Genomic DNA, 13706 nt, shown 5'->3' with positions numbered 1-13706 from the left:
ATTCATAGGAACATGTATGAGCAGTAATGGAGAACGATTCAGAGGGTAAGGAAAGCTTATAACCAAATGTTATAAATTGAGTTTTATCTAAATTTAATGTTAGCATATTACGTGATAACCAGCTACTAACAATGGAAAAAGCCTTTTCACTATACATAAGTGTGTCAGCCCAATTACTACCGTAAATAAGCATAGCGGTGTCGTCTGCGTATGAGATGATTTTGCAGTTGGGTATTACTAAATTACAGAGCTCATTAATATATATTAAAAAGAGAGTGGGTCCCAGTACGCTACCCTGGGGTACTCCATATGAAAGATTTGCATCGTCGCTGATATTTCCATTTATAACAACGAATTGCGTTCTGTCAGTCAGATAGCTCTTAAAGAGGTCTAAGGCAATACCTCTGATACCGATACTTTCCAATTTTTTGAAGAGTAGAGGCAGAGACACCGTATCGAAGGCTTTTGAAAGATCTAAGAATATACCAAGAGCCCTCTTTTTGCTGTCAAGTTTTTGTACTACGTTATCCACCAAACTCATGACTGCATCCTCTGTAGATTTACCAGCTCTAAAGCCATATTGGTTAGCCGCAAGCAAATCATATTTATTTAAATAAGAGACTAGTCTTTTGTTGATAAGTTTTTCGAGAATTTTGGAAAGTGTGCTCAACACAGATATGGGTCTGTAATTATTAAGACTATCTTTACTCCCTTTTTTGTGGATTGGGTGAACTACAGCTTTTTTAAAGACTTTAGGGAATTTGCCCTGAGAAAGGCACAGATTACAAACCCAAGTTATTGAAGGAGTAAGAATTTCTGCAGTAGCTTTAAGGATAGAAGACGGTATTTTATCCCACCCCACTGCACAATGGCTTTTGAGACCGTATATAATAGATTTTATTTCAGAATCATTAGTACAATTAATAAACATCGAATTCGGCGTTCTCTGGGATATCACGAAAGGCAGATGTTGCTCTGAAATATCCCTAATACGAACACCGGAAGCCAGTTTTTCGCCTATACTTGCAAAATAATCATTTACGTTATTCACTGCGTTAATTGGATTGTTAGCAATATTTAACAGACTATTTGAAGCCTTAGTGTTATCATTAGTTAGGTTCGTTATTTTTTTAATAACATTCCAAGTTCTTTTCGTATTTTTGTTAGCCTTGTAAAATTCATTCCTCTCGTAATTAGTTTTTATTTTCTTTAATAGATTATTACAGAAATTTTTGTAGCGTGTATAAGTTATTTTGGCAATGGCGTTATTAGGCTCTTTCTTTGTTTTCTTGTAAAGTTTATCTCGGTTTCGAATACAACGGAGTAAACCGGGGGTTATCCATGGTTTTAGAATTCGCTTCCTACATGAAGACAGCCTGGTGCATGTATTATTTTGAATGATGGAGGACAAAGTGGACACCAGTCTCTCAGCCGCTTCTTCTGGATCATTGCTGTTTAAAATATCAGTAAATTCGAGCTTTTCGATAGTACTAATAACAGCAGGTTCATCTACATATGTGACGGAGTTTGCTGTCACATCAGTACATAAAGTTTTGTCCGTATTTTCACAGCAAATGCAAATAGGACAATGGTCAGTAAATGGAGCGTCCAATACATATGTAGCTGAACTTTTATGACTTCTGAAGATTATATGATCTAGACAGTTATCATTTCTAGTGGGAAAAGAGTGAGCTGGTACCAGACCATGTATTGCACAAAGGTTTAAGTACTCGTCCGTACGTGAGTCAGATATTGGACTACGTATATTAATATTGATATCACCTATAATAACCAATGTTTTAAATTTGGTTAATGAAGTCAAAATGTTGTCCAAGCTATGTAAAAAAGTATTAATACACTTATACGAAGGAGGACGATATAGAGCAACAATAACAAATGTCGAAGAAAGAACAATTTGAAGGCAATTTGCCTCCCTAATATTAGGTTCAGTAACTTCGCAATACACATTATTTCTAATATATACAACAACACCGTCATTTTGATTAGTATGACCTGTCATAAAGAAATTGAAGCCTGGCAGTGCTGGTAACACGGAAACCTTACTCAACCAACACTCAGAAAGCACCAAGATATCAACTTGGAAACTAATTCTCTTTAGCAAAAGCAAGAGTGAGTCAAAGTTACAGCTTATGCTACGTATGTTAACGTGAAAGATCTTTATTCCATTTGTATATTGTAAAAATTGGTCACATTGCTCAGGGGAACAAAGCTGAGAGTGAGATGTTAAAGTTTCCTCAAAATCATCAATAATATTTTCGACCACCATTGTTTAATTTGGCATAAACACAGGTTCAATATAACACATCTTAGAGTTTCTGGTCATACTTCTGCTGCTCCTCATTATGTTAGTAGGAGTAATTAACAATAGTCTAATATTTACTGGTAAATTATCGCAACACAAACTAGCTAAGACCCTGAAGCTTTCGAGACTATAAATTAACGATATATGTGTATGTCGTGTATTTGTAATAATATAGTTATGTAAATTGTTGTTGAACAGCACGAGTCGCTTACAATAAATTAAACAGATATAATATACATAATTAAAATCAACGAGCATTAAATTATATAAAAATAAATTGAAAAAAACTATACAGTAAACATTATATATTTCACAATTATCTAGTCATTGTTTTGGTATATTTGGTAGATCAGTTTCATTCTTAACAATTATATATCTCTCTCCTTCTTTTTTCCTTAATAATATCTTGCCATTAGAAATCCAGCAATGGGTGTAGTTATTCAACTTGGCAAAGTCTCGTGCAAGAAAGAAAAGCCTTTTCATTTTTGGTGTCAGACTCTCCGATATAAACACTGGTTTGGAAGGTCCTGGTAACTTCAATTTGTCAGTTGTTAATCTGTTGTTCTCTCGGTTGCTCTTTCTGAACATTTGGATGATCTTCTCCTTCATAATTACCCCCATGAAATCAACTAAGACAGTGCGATTTGCTGCGTCACGTGAATTGACACGAAATACGTCCTTAATTTCATGTGGCTTAATGGGAACATTCAAACTGTTACCTACCGAGATAACAGTATTAAGCAATTTGTCTTTCGTTTCAGAAGGCACTGTAGGAATATTTTTTATTTCTATGCAGGTAGACCTCGACAAACGCTCGTAATTTTCTATTCTGGTTTCCAGCAATTGTATCTGAAGAAGATTCTGTTGTCTTTCCTTCTCTAATTTGTCCAACTGTGTGATGACGGAGTCGTATTTTTGTGATAGGAACTCAACTGATGTTTGTATTTCGCGGTTTTGGCGTTTTATTTCGTCAACCGCTGCAGATAAATTTTCCAGTTTATGATTTTGTTCAGTTTTAAGATTTTCAAGAAGTTCTTTAAATTCACTAATAAAGGAGGATAGTTTTTCACCAATTTCGTCTGAAGGCGAACGCCTACGTTTTTGTCGAAGTTTCATAATCGGGGTAACTACATCGGATTGAACGTTAGTCATCTTGCTTGCTTTGCTTGCTTCTGCTTCCGGGATATCAAGCGAAGGTGGTGACGACAAGGAAGATTTAGGCGGAGTTCTTTTCAGTGGCATTTTGGCGATAGAACTTATATATTAAATCAGACAAAAGTGAAAATAATAATATAATAAAAAAAAAATAATAATAATAAATAAAATAAAATAAAAAATTATAATAATCTATAACTCATGAACAGTTTGAAGTGGGATTGGAACGCACATCAGGTGTCTAACTGGTCGTTAAGTCTCGATATGAAGCCGTTGCGCTACGGCTGCTTTGAGAGCAGAGGTGTAAATACGGGTCTGTAGGTAGTAAGGCTCACACTACAGAATAGTTATGTTCAAAGGTCAAGCTTTGACTCGTCCAACGGCTCACTGTCACTTTTATAGACAAAGAACTTCCAGTAGCACAATATTCACTTTAAGCACTTAATTTATAAAAGTTTTGCTTATAATTTTTTTAGCACTTTGTTGATTTGTTATTAAAGTTTAAATATACAAAAAATCACGTAGAATTTTGCACTTTTGACATTTTTAAACAGTTGATTTTGACGGAGCTTCTTGAAACACGTATTCGTTGTCCGAACGCTCAGGGGGGGGGGGGGGGGGGGGGGCAATGCACCTGTAGCTCCTCTGGTGCTGCACGGAGTCGTGGGCGGCGGTGATCATCATCAGGTGACCCGAACGCTCGTTTGCCTTGTCGTTTTTCCATAAAAAAAAAAGGATCCAACTATTCAATTGAATCATATACAAATTCAAAGTGGATATCACTTCCATTGCATTAGGGCGTAATCTGAGACCATAATTTGATATAGGGCGTGCATTCGTGTATAAAGTGAACATGAACCCAAATTATAATAAGAGCATCAAAACCCGCTGTTTTAGAATAAATCTAAAACGACGTAAATCTCGAGATGCCCGAACTCAGGACAAGATAAGACGAGGATTATAAACGAACGACCTCGCAACCAGATGGGGTGAATATTTTATACAGATTTAGAAACAGAATGCGGCTTTCGCTTACAAAAGTATTGCGAATATTTATATCTGAATAAAAAGTATATTCCCTGTATTCATCTATTTTTTTAGGTTCACGCTGTATCCCGTTTGTAGCAGGGTAGGCAACCCTGATCTATTATTAACCCGCCAAATTTTCGAGATAATGCGTGTTAATTGGCGAAACTCAATGCTGCGCTTTGTTTTGTTACCAGAGCGAAATATTGAAAATATTCAATAATTAATTGCCCTGAGTGGAAATCGAATTCACAACCGTCGCGTTCACAGCTACACGCTGAGCCCCTACGCCAAGGCTTCCTTTATAAGCTGCATATTATGTATTTATATCCTGCAACATCAGAGTGCATCGAGGAACTAATGTATCAATCATTGTCAACGCGCGATAGATGGCGACAGTTCCTTTAACAAGCAACATTTATCATGCTTCTTGGGATGATAGCAAAAGTTACTTTGGAGTAATTTTAAGTAATTAAATTAATTTTATAAATGTAATGCAATCACAGTGAGTCAGTTCTCGGTGCTCTGCAATTTAATATCCCAATACAATATATTGGCGCAAAAATAATAAATGAACAATCGTATAAAAATTACAGATTCTAAATTTAACAGTAATATTTGTTTGTTTTTAATTGTAACAGTATTTATGTTTAAGTATTTAGAATAAGAAAGTTGGAATAATAGTATATAAATAAATATTACTACCAAATATAAATATTATTTTTAACTTTAAACATTGTTAAAATTACATATAGCTAAACGTTAAATAAGTAATTTAACATAAAAAATGAGTTAAAATAGATTTAGATAAAAAAAAATAATGAAAAGTGAATATTGTATTTCATAAACATACATAGTAAGAGAAGTGTGCACACTTACAAGTGGTATATGATATCGGACAAGTAAAAGTTTCGTTTGACAAAGAGGGTTGCGAAGACTCTCAGATTTCATACCATTACCGTTACAGAGTTAGTGTTGTTGCTAATATAATTATGTCACCATAAAAGCTTATATAATCCGATATAAGATGAAAATAAATATGATTTCAAATTTTTATTATGTATTCATTTTTTTTTATTTATTTGAATATAAACATTTTTTTTTTGTTATAGAATCAAACAAAAGGTTAGCTTTAAGCTGTATCTTGCACACAGCAGGGTAGGCAGAGGGTACCTAGTGTTAAGGTACTCCGTTCCCCACTTTCCCTCCTTTTCTCCACTGGAGACATTGCATGTTGAGTAAAAACAAAATATTTATTATTTAAATTTAATGAAATATGTATTTCCTGGAAGATTAGCTTTGTTTTTATTATGTTAAGATTGTTTCAACACAGTTCGTCTGGCGGTAAAAAGTTGAACATTGCACGAGTAGTAAGCGCTCTTGATCTTTGCAACTTTGTGAAACAAGCGCGCTAAAATACTAAAGTTATTGAAGTACAATCTCCGTCTATGTAACATATGTACATACCAATTTCAATACAGGTACAATTTTGGACTTATTTAGGTACGACATAAAAGTTACTCATACAAGGAATGTTGCTTTAAACTTCGTTAATTTATTGTAATAATAAAGTTTATATAGACCGACATGTACATTGTTAAAATTTTTTTTTTTTTTGCTTTGGTAACAAGACAGAGCGCGGCGTTGAAGTCCGCCACTTAACACATAATGTCACGAAAATTATTAGAAACGCGGGGAACGGGTTGTTTTAATACTAGGTGCCCTTTGCTTTGTTATTATACGAGATGCAGCGTGAAAATGTTTTTTTTTTAAATGGACTCTGTGTTCGACAAACTAAAAGCTTATATTAAACGACACTTAAATGACGGCAAAGAAGAATGTAAGATAACTTGTCAACGTTCTTTTTACAAGTTTTATTTTTTGATAGACGCAAAATATGTACTAGTAGCTAGGTAGCGAAAACAATAGAATACATTTTACTAAGTAAAAATCGTTAAAATGTATTTTCCTTTGCCTTTCCCGAGCGCTTAACGTTTATGTGGAAAATATTTGCTTTACGAACCACTTGTTTTTATTACAAAAGAAAGGGTGGCCTTTTAAAAAGATAGGTATTTTCTAAGATAACGATGCTGGAGAACTTTTTGTTAAGCGGTATTGAAATTTCATTCATTATTCTTAACAAAAAAGTCGGCTTGCACTAAGTCTTTTTAACTTTATAACAAGAATAAGAAAGAAGTTGAAGATATAATTTTTCTTCGATTCGTATATTTCATAAATCGATTCTTTGACAGTTTGATTACCCGCCTATTTGATTTATCGTGTTAGATATAAATAATGAAATATGTACTTTTTTATTTATACTCATAAAACCATTAATCATATTGCAAATGAATGTTATAAATTAATTAATTTTTAACAAAAAGAAAAACACCCGGTCAAAAGTTATGAGGCAACAAACAAAAAAAAATACCTCCTTTTCTTACAGAAGTCGGTTAAAAAATAACAACATATTTTAATAAAAATATTTTTTCCCATTATTTTTCTTTCTGTATTTTACAACAAGAAGCATTTGTATTCATATTTATAAGAACTCACATCACTAGACATAGAATGTGATTTTTTTTAAAAGATAACCCCACCTTGAGAAGATACTTATGAAAGAAACGCGCCTGTACCGCAACATTATGTATTCTTAAGATTTAAAATATAAATGTAAAAATTCTTATTATGTAAGCTGTTCCCCACTCGAAGAAATGAAATATGTTATGTTTTGATTTCTTCTTCATTTTGGTGTCGAGGCAAAGCGCTGCGTTAAGCTCCGCCGCTCAACACGTAAATGGAGAACGAAGTGTTTTAATACTAGGTTCCCTCTGCGTGAAAGATTTTTTTTTCAGATACACGCTCTATCACGCTTAGCAGGGTCAATGTGCGGATAACAACATAAAGCTGAAAAAAAAAAGTTTTCTAAAAAGATTTTATTTTATCCTATTTTCATATTCACCTTCAACGTTACTAACATTATTATTATTATCATCACAGATCATATTATATTATTAAGTAGGCATAAATAAAATGTAGTACACATTTAAAATACACGTAATATGGCTGAAATTATGTAATACCCGCATACATTCAAAATATCAGAAACTTTATGCAAATAAAATTGAAATGTCTTTCTGTGATTTCTAACGGGAATTTCTTCGATAATATGATTTTTGACCGGCAGCTGAACGGAACCATGGAAATTCTCGATTTTTCAGACTATATTTTCAGGTACTCGTGACTCCTGAAAATATTTAGCTTTCCATTCAAAGTTATCCACTATTAAAAATCTGGGTTTTGTTCTTATTTTATATATATGTTTTCTTTTGTTAACTACAAATATTAGTAAGTTACATGATGTTGAAATAATAAATCAATCAACTCTTATTTTAATTTATTTTCTTATTGTATTTATAAGGATAATTTATTTGTAAATTATATAATATTCAGTTTACTAGACTATAATATTAATTACACAGGTGGTCACACGGACTTCTGTTCCATCAAGCGATCGTGGACTGTGCGCGCGCAGCCATCCTCCTGCCGATTGGCATCGCCGTACTCCGGTGTCAGCCTGTATACAAATGTTCCCTGGTCGAGACCGCCTTCCTTTTACTTGTAAGTTTAATTAACTTTAGATAACATGTTGAATTTTACAGAAATAGGTTTTAAAAATGTTATTCTTATAATTTATCATCATATGAAGGTTTTATCTGCCAGTCTTTTTTTTTAATGTAGTGGCTTTAATAAATGAATGGTCCATTTGATTATAAGTTAGTCACCGCACCCTTGCGTCGAAAAATTATAATAGCTATTATCATCTAAATCTGTCTAGTAGTTTTTGCGTGAGAGGCGAACAACAAACAGACAAAAATTTCAAAAATAATTATTGGCTTCTGCTTCATAAAGACCCAGTTTTCTCAGATTATACTCGGTGTACAGCCTTGGCCGCTTAGTTAATTAGCCGCTTTAATGCTTGTATTTAAAAATTAACCTATTCAAACACCTATTTCTTTGTTTATTATATGACAACCTTAATTTACCATAAGAAAATTATGGAACATTTTCCTCAAAACGTGGATATAAACAATATTTTATGGGAAAAGGTGGTAAAAGAACATATGTACCTATAATAAAATAAAAACATGTTAAGAAATAATTTCCTTCCCGTCCTTAATGTTTCCTGAATAAGCTCACAAAGGCACCGCGCGGTAAAATATGAAACAGCTCGTAAAAACACGCCGTACTCTACATATGCGTTTTTATTATGCAAATATCCAATTAGTTTTTTGGACCACAGCCAACTTATACCTTTGAATCATATCTTTTAGTCCAGAAATGCTTATAAGTGTAAACGTGAGCTACCTTGCTATAGCAGAAATGGAAATATTTGTGGAGTTTTTTATACCCTTGCCTTTTTGCCAATGCCAAATGCTATGCGTTCTCATGTCAAGTCGAACTTCTTATACGTTTATTTGTTAATTGAGTGGCTGATCTGTTTTGTAATATAATAAGTTACTTTGATAATTGACCAGATATATTTTCCTACATAAAATTAAATAAGAAATAGATTAGGAGAGCTTTATAATTTTTCCCTACTTGCGTTTCCCGTATAAAATAGGTGCAGAAAAAAAATGTTGAAAATATATACTATATATAAATTCTCGTATTTTCTGTACAGTTCATTTGTAACAACATATATCTTTGTTTCGACGAATTTAAATTTAAATTCTATAAATAATTAAGCTTACTTTTTAATTAACGTGATGAATTTAACCATCATATGGTTGATTAATTACGAACTTTATTGCAGTTCCATTAAACCATTAACATATAAATTCAATTCTGTTACTAAAAGTAGCGAGCAATTAAAACCCACGTTCCATCAACGATTCCGCAAACTTGTAGGTATCTACAGGCGTAGATAAACAATTCTGTCGATGGTTGTTGAATATTCATAGGTGCCATAGGGATTCTAAGTATACTTCATAGAGCAGTGTTAATAATGTACGAGTATGTACTGTTGCTATACTGGTTTGAGAAACACGATGAGGGTAGTCGTATATTGTAATTACGGAATATTTCGTTGTTAACACCCACGCCTACGAATTAATAAATTTACATAGGTTATTTAGGCTTACTATATGTTCTAAATTAACGAGAGGAAGTAATTAATTATGACTTTATTAATTAGGACATTTTAAATAATGCACTCTACATTTAAAATTATAAATTTGGATACAGTTCCTATGAAAATTGCTACGAGATGATTCATTTAAAAGTAATAAACAAAACTTAAATACAAATACATTACAATTGCATAAAGTTATAAAGTATGAGTATTTATTTTAAATATAAAGAAGATCTTTTGTTCGTTTAAAAATATCATGAATAAAAATTGGAAAAGAGTTTCATTGAACAAGTCAAATCTTTCGAAATGTCCTTGTATAATATTAAGTCCGTCCATTGCTAGCATTTAATATCTTCTCTCGATATTACACTTCATCTGACTGTTTCAATATTTCTTGAATTTATATAATTTTAATATTTCTACGTCTATCTAGGTACGTAAAGAGGTTGTAAGAGAGCGTTAAAGTGTTTATACATTTTTTATTGATATTACTAAAAGTGTTCTTCAAATAGGGTGTTTTTATTTCATTTATTTTTTTTACTTTTATTTCTGCAGCATTTCTCGTTTATTATATTAGAACCATTAGAAAGGTTTCAAATACTGGCAGATAAAGAAGTATGTCTTTATAATTTTCTTAAAAAAAATGCACTTAACGGTTCTTTGCTTTTATTTCTACTACATTACTAAAACACGGGTAAACCCTAAGAAAAGATTATTTTCAAAGGAAATTGGGTAGTTAAAGTAATTGTTTGATTACTAAAAGTTCGTACCGCAGTCTGGCTTGTGGGAGACCTTGTTAAAGTCCCTAAGTTATACTCGTATGACTGAGAAACTTGGCGGTACACGATCGTAACCCTGGATAAGGAGTAGCTCTTAATGTAGAACATTTAAGAAAACATGTCAATAAATAACTTGTTATATATATATAATAGAGTATATTAATTCAAGTATTTTCAAAGAAATAAATATAAAACGTACCCAAAGTTAGATATCCAAAAATTATTTTAGCTATTTTTGTTTATGGCAGATTGTCAGGAACCTATACATGACGCAAAATCAAAGGCATCCCATCTGATAGGAGGCGCGGCTGATAACGGCCATTGTTCTAAAATAGCACAAAAACCCTCTTGTCTCTCCACAACTTAGGTATATCGACGTTCCAACCGAATAAGATTACATTTTTATGCTCGTCTTCGTATGTCTTCCAAAATTGTAACTTAAATCCTCGTAAAACGACTATAAACTTTGAGACGTTTCAGTGTCAATATAAGTGTAAAAGAGCAAACGGATTGAGATCTCTTGAGGGAAAGTAAACTTTTATTTTTATATACAACGGGAAAGTTTTGCATTGTTTATTTAAAAGGTAAATAGTAAATAAGCTTGGTCTGCGGTTAATTAATCGAAACTTTTATTACTTTATGAGTCCGCTCGTTTGCTTGCGCTTGGCGCTACACTTAACTCTATTTAAGTACCTGTTTATGACGATGAAAAAATAATAAACTTTCTATAAATCTCTGTAGTTAGATATTTGTTGGTTAAATTTGTTTTTCTTTTTGTTTTATAATCTTAGGTGATAACTGAGAACAGAATCTTGTCAAATTCATATAAAATAAATTTTATTATTCATAATTTTATTCTACCTTACTTTATTCATCAATATATTTGTCTTATACCTACATCAATATTTTTTTACGATTCATAATAGGTAACAGTATCCACTGTAAATATGCTGACGACGGTACTTAACGACAGCCCCATATTTCCTGAAAATGAAGAGGAGCAAGCCGATTTATCGGCACCCTTGCTAATGGACAGTCCTCAGGTAATTTTGGTTTCCACAAAAGCTTTGTAAAAAAAAAACTTAATGTTTTTTTTATGGACATATATTAGCAATAAATATTTGTACGAAAAAAAAAACTATTCGAGCAGTAACGGCAAACGTCTAACAGTAAATGCGACGCTTGTGGGTTCGACTCCCACTTGAGGGAAATAAATGATATCTGATTTGGTAACGATATGAAACGCGGTATAAAATTTGAAAATTGGGCTAAAATATATATATGAAGTATACAGTATGGAACTACAAAAACAAATAAAATTTAATGCCACGGTTTGTTTCAGTGTGTACTTTTCGGTACATTCATGATATGGTTTGCATCAATCACAATAAACCTTGGACCTACCTTCTTATCGGGAGCATTGGCAGCAAGCGCCGGGTCTTATGGTTCTTATGGCCCTTCTCCGTCTTGTCCCTTAGTGCGAGGGCCGTTTAGACATTACGTCCTCAACGCCCTCTGGATAGGCGTTAATGCGGTCTGCGTTGGATTGACATTATTCCATTTGAAGAAGCTCCATCGGGACCTCACCAAGGTTCGTAGTTATGCAGACACTTACGCCACAAGCCCGGAGAAGTTTAACTAACTTGGACGCTTCCACTGTTGCATATTCATTCACTGTATTAACTGTTATAGTTCGTTTCACTTCTCCATATTTAGATATAATGCATATCACTCATCGCTTAATAGCCAATTAAACGTTAAAGCCAGCGATAACGACGTGGAGTGGCGTACGGCGGTATTTACGGTTATGACAGTTCCAAGTTTTCCTAAAAGCTGTACTGATGTCGTTCCACTCGCAACGTTGATTCCGTATACGTATTGATCAGACAGTTGGTCTATCGCCAGAATTCACGTAACTTAATGTATAAGATTTAAATTTTCGCGCACGAATTACTCAGCCGTATGGAATAGCATGCACGTGCATTCCTATAATTGGTATATTTCACAAAATTGGTTCATGAATGTTGGAATTTGGATAAAATTTAAATCTTATCGCATGCAGGCTAACGTAGAAGCTGTTCGAGTAGCCGGTTTAGTGACCACGCTCGTGAGTATGGCCGGAGACAATAGGCGTATGGACTCGCTTCCCAACAGCGTTGGACCGAGGGTATGTAACGTAATGCATGCACTGCATGTATACTAGTAGATCTGTCATCTCTCTCCAACACTTGCAAGCATGGACTCTCCAGACCATCCAAAGCTCCTGAAAGTGCAAACACTTACTAATATACACTTTCCTTTGTACTTCCAAGTCACAATGAATTGTTTCAAAGTTTAGATCTAAACTTTAAAACCTTTAGCTTTTTTTATCTTTAAATTACTCTTCTACGTTTTATTTATGAAATATATATACATTGCGAGTTCTTTAAATGTACTCTTGTAACTCGTAGTATATAGCACTCCTCTATCAATAAAATAATACTTTTTGTATATTTAAATTTCGTTTTAATTTTGTCTTGAACACCTATAGATGACTTTTACGTATTTTATTTCCAATTCTTTTATATTATATTTTTCCTTTGCTAATCTTATATGTATAATCTAAGTTTATAAAACTAATTAAGATTTTCTTACAGACAGTTGATGGCGCTTTGGCTGATGGTCAATGCCGTCCAACTGGAAGTGCTAATTTACCTCTCGGAGGAGGTCGAAGGTTAAGAGGATATTTAGCAAGAGTAGAACGTGAAGGAGTACGACGTGTACGAATGTTCCTAGTTATTACTGCAGCCTACGTCCTATTCTGGGGCCCACTATTTATTATAACTCTACTTCATCATCCAGCTTTGACGTCGCACGTAGCTTATGAGGTAAGCTTGATTAAGAAGCATTGTTTTACTTAGAAGTTTCTAGGAGGTACCTATTATTCTTTTTAATTAGTTTTTATATGAATATAATTAGTTCATAGAAAGCATATTCTACCCCGCATAATCATACTCAGAATGCATAATTATGCTAATTCATTTTCAAAATGTAAGCAAAATACGAGGAAAATGTTATTTACGCATGGCTCATGACAATTCCTAAGATATGACATAGTTACTGACTTGTTTAAGAACATAAACTACAGCCCTAATAATTTTGCTTCACAGACATTAAGATAATTAAATTTATAGTTAACGTTAACTTTTTGTATTATAATACCGCTTTTAGCCGTATAAGCCGTATATGTCTTGAATTCATATGTTAAAACAGCAAGTATAAAAGTTAAAAAATGAAATGAATGAATGAA

General features: G+C 33.1%; 1 protein-coding gene across 3 annotated transcripts in view; it reads left to right on the top strand.

Annotated features, from left to right (window-relative positions):
- The window catches only part of LOC146532804 (uncharacterized), a 40838-nt gene that overhangs the window by 23381 nt on the left and 3751 nt on the right, over positions 1–13706 (top strand). For 2 of the 3 annotated variants that reach the window (XM_085195703.1, XM_085195702.1), the window contains exons 4-8: positions 7987–8125; positions 11344–11460; positions 11760–12008; positions 12480–12584; positions 13054–13284. In XM_085195703.1, coding sequence (XP_085051829.1) covers positions 7987–8125; positions 11344–11460; positions 11760–12008; positions 12480–12584; positions 13054–13284 — 841 coding nt within the window. The remainder of the gene's footprint in view (positions 1–7986; positions 8126–11343; positions 11461–11759; positions 12009–12479; positions 12585–13053; positions 13285–13706) is intronic. The other variant, XM_085195704.1, reaches the window with a different exon arrangement.

Source organism: Heliconius melpomene, chromosome 13 (genome assembly GCF_056956725.1).
Source record: "Heliconius melpomene rosina isolate 202511_hmr_F chromosome 13, ASM5695672v1, whole genome shotgun sequence".
NCBI lineage: Eukaryota > Metazoa > Arthropoda > Insecta > Lepidoptera > Nymphalidae > Heliconius > Heliconius melpomene.
The sequence above is the reverse complement of the archived record's forward strand: the minus strand, read 5'-3'. Positions and strand labels throughout refer to the sequence as shown.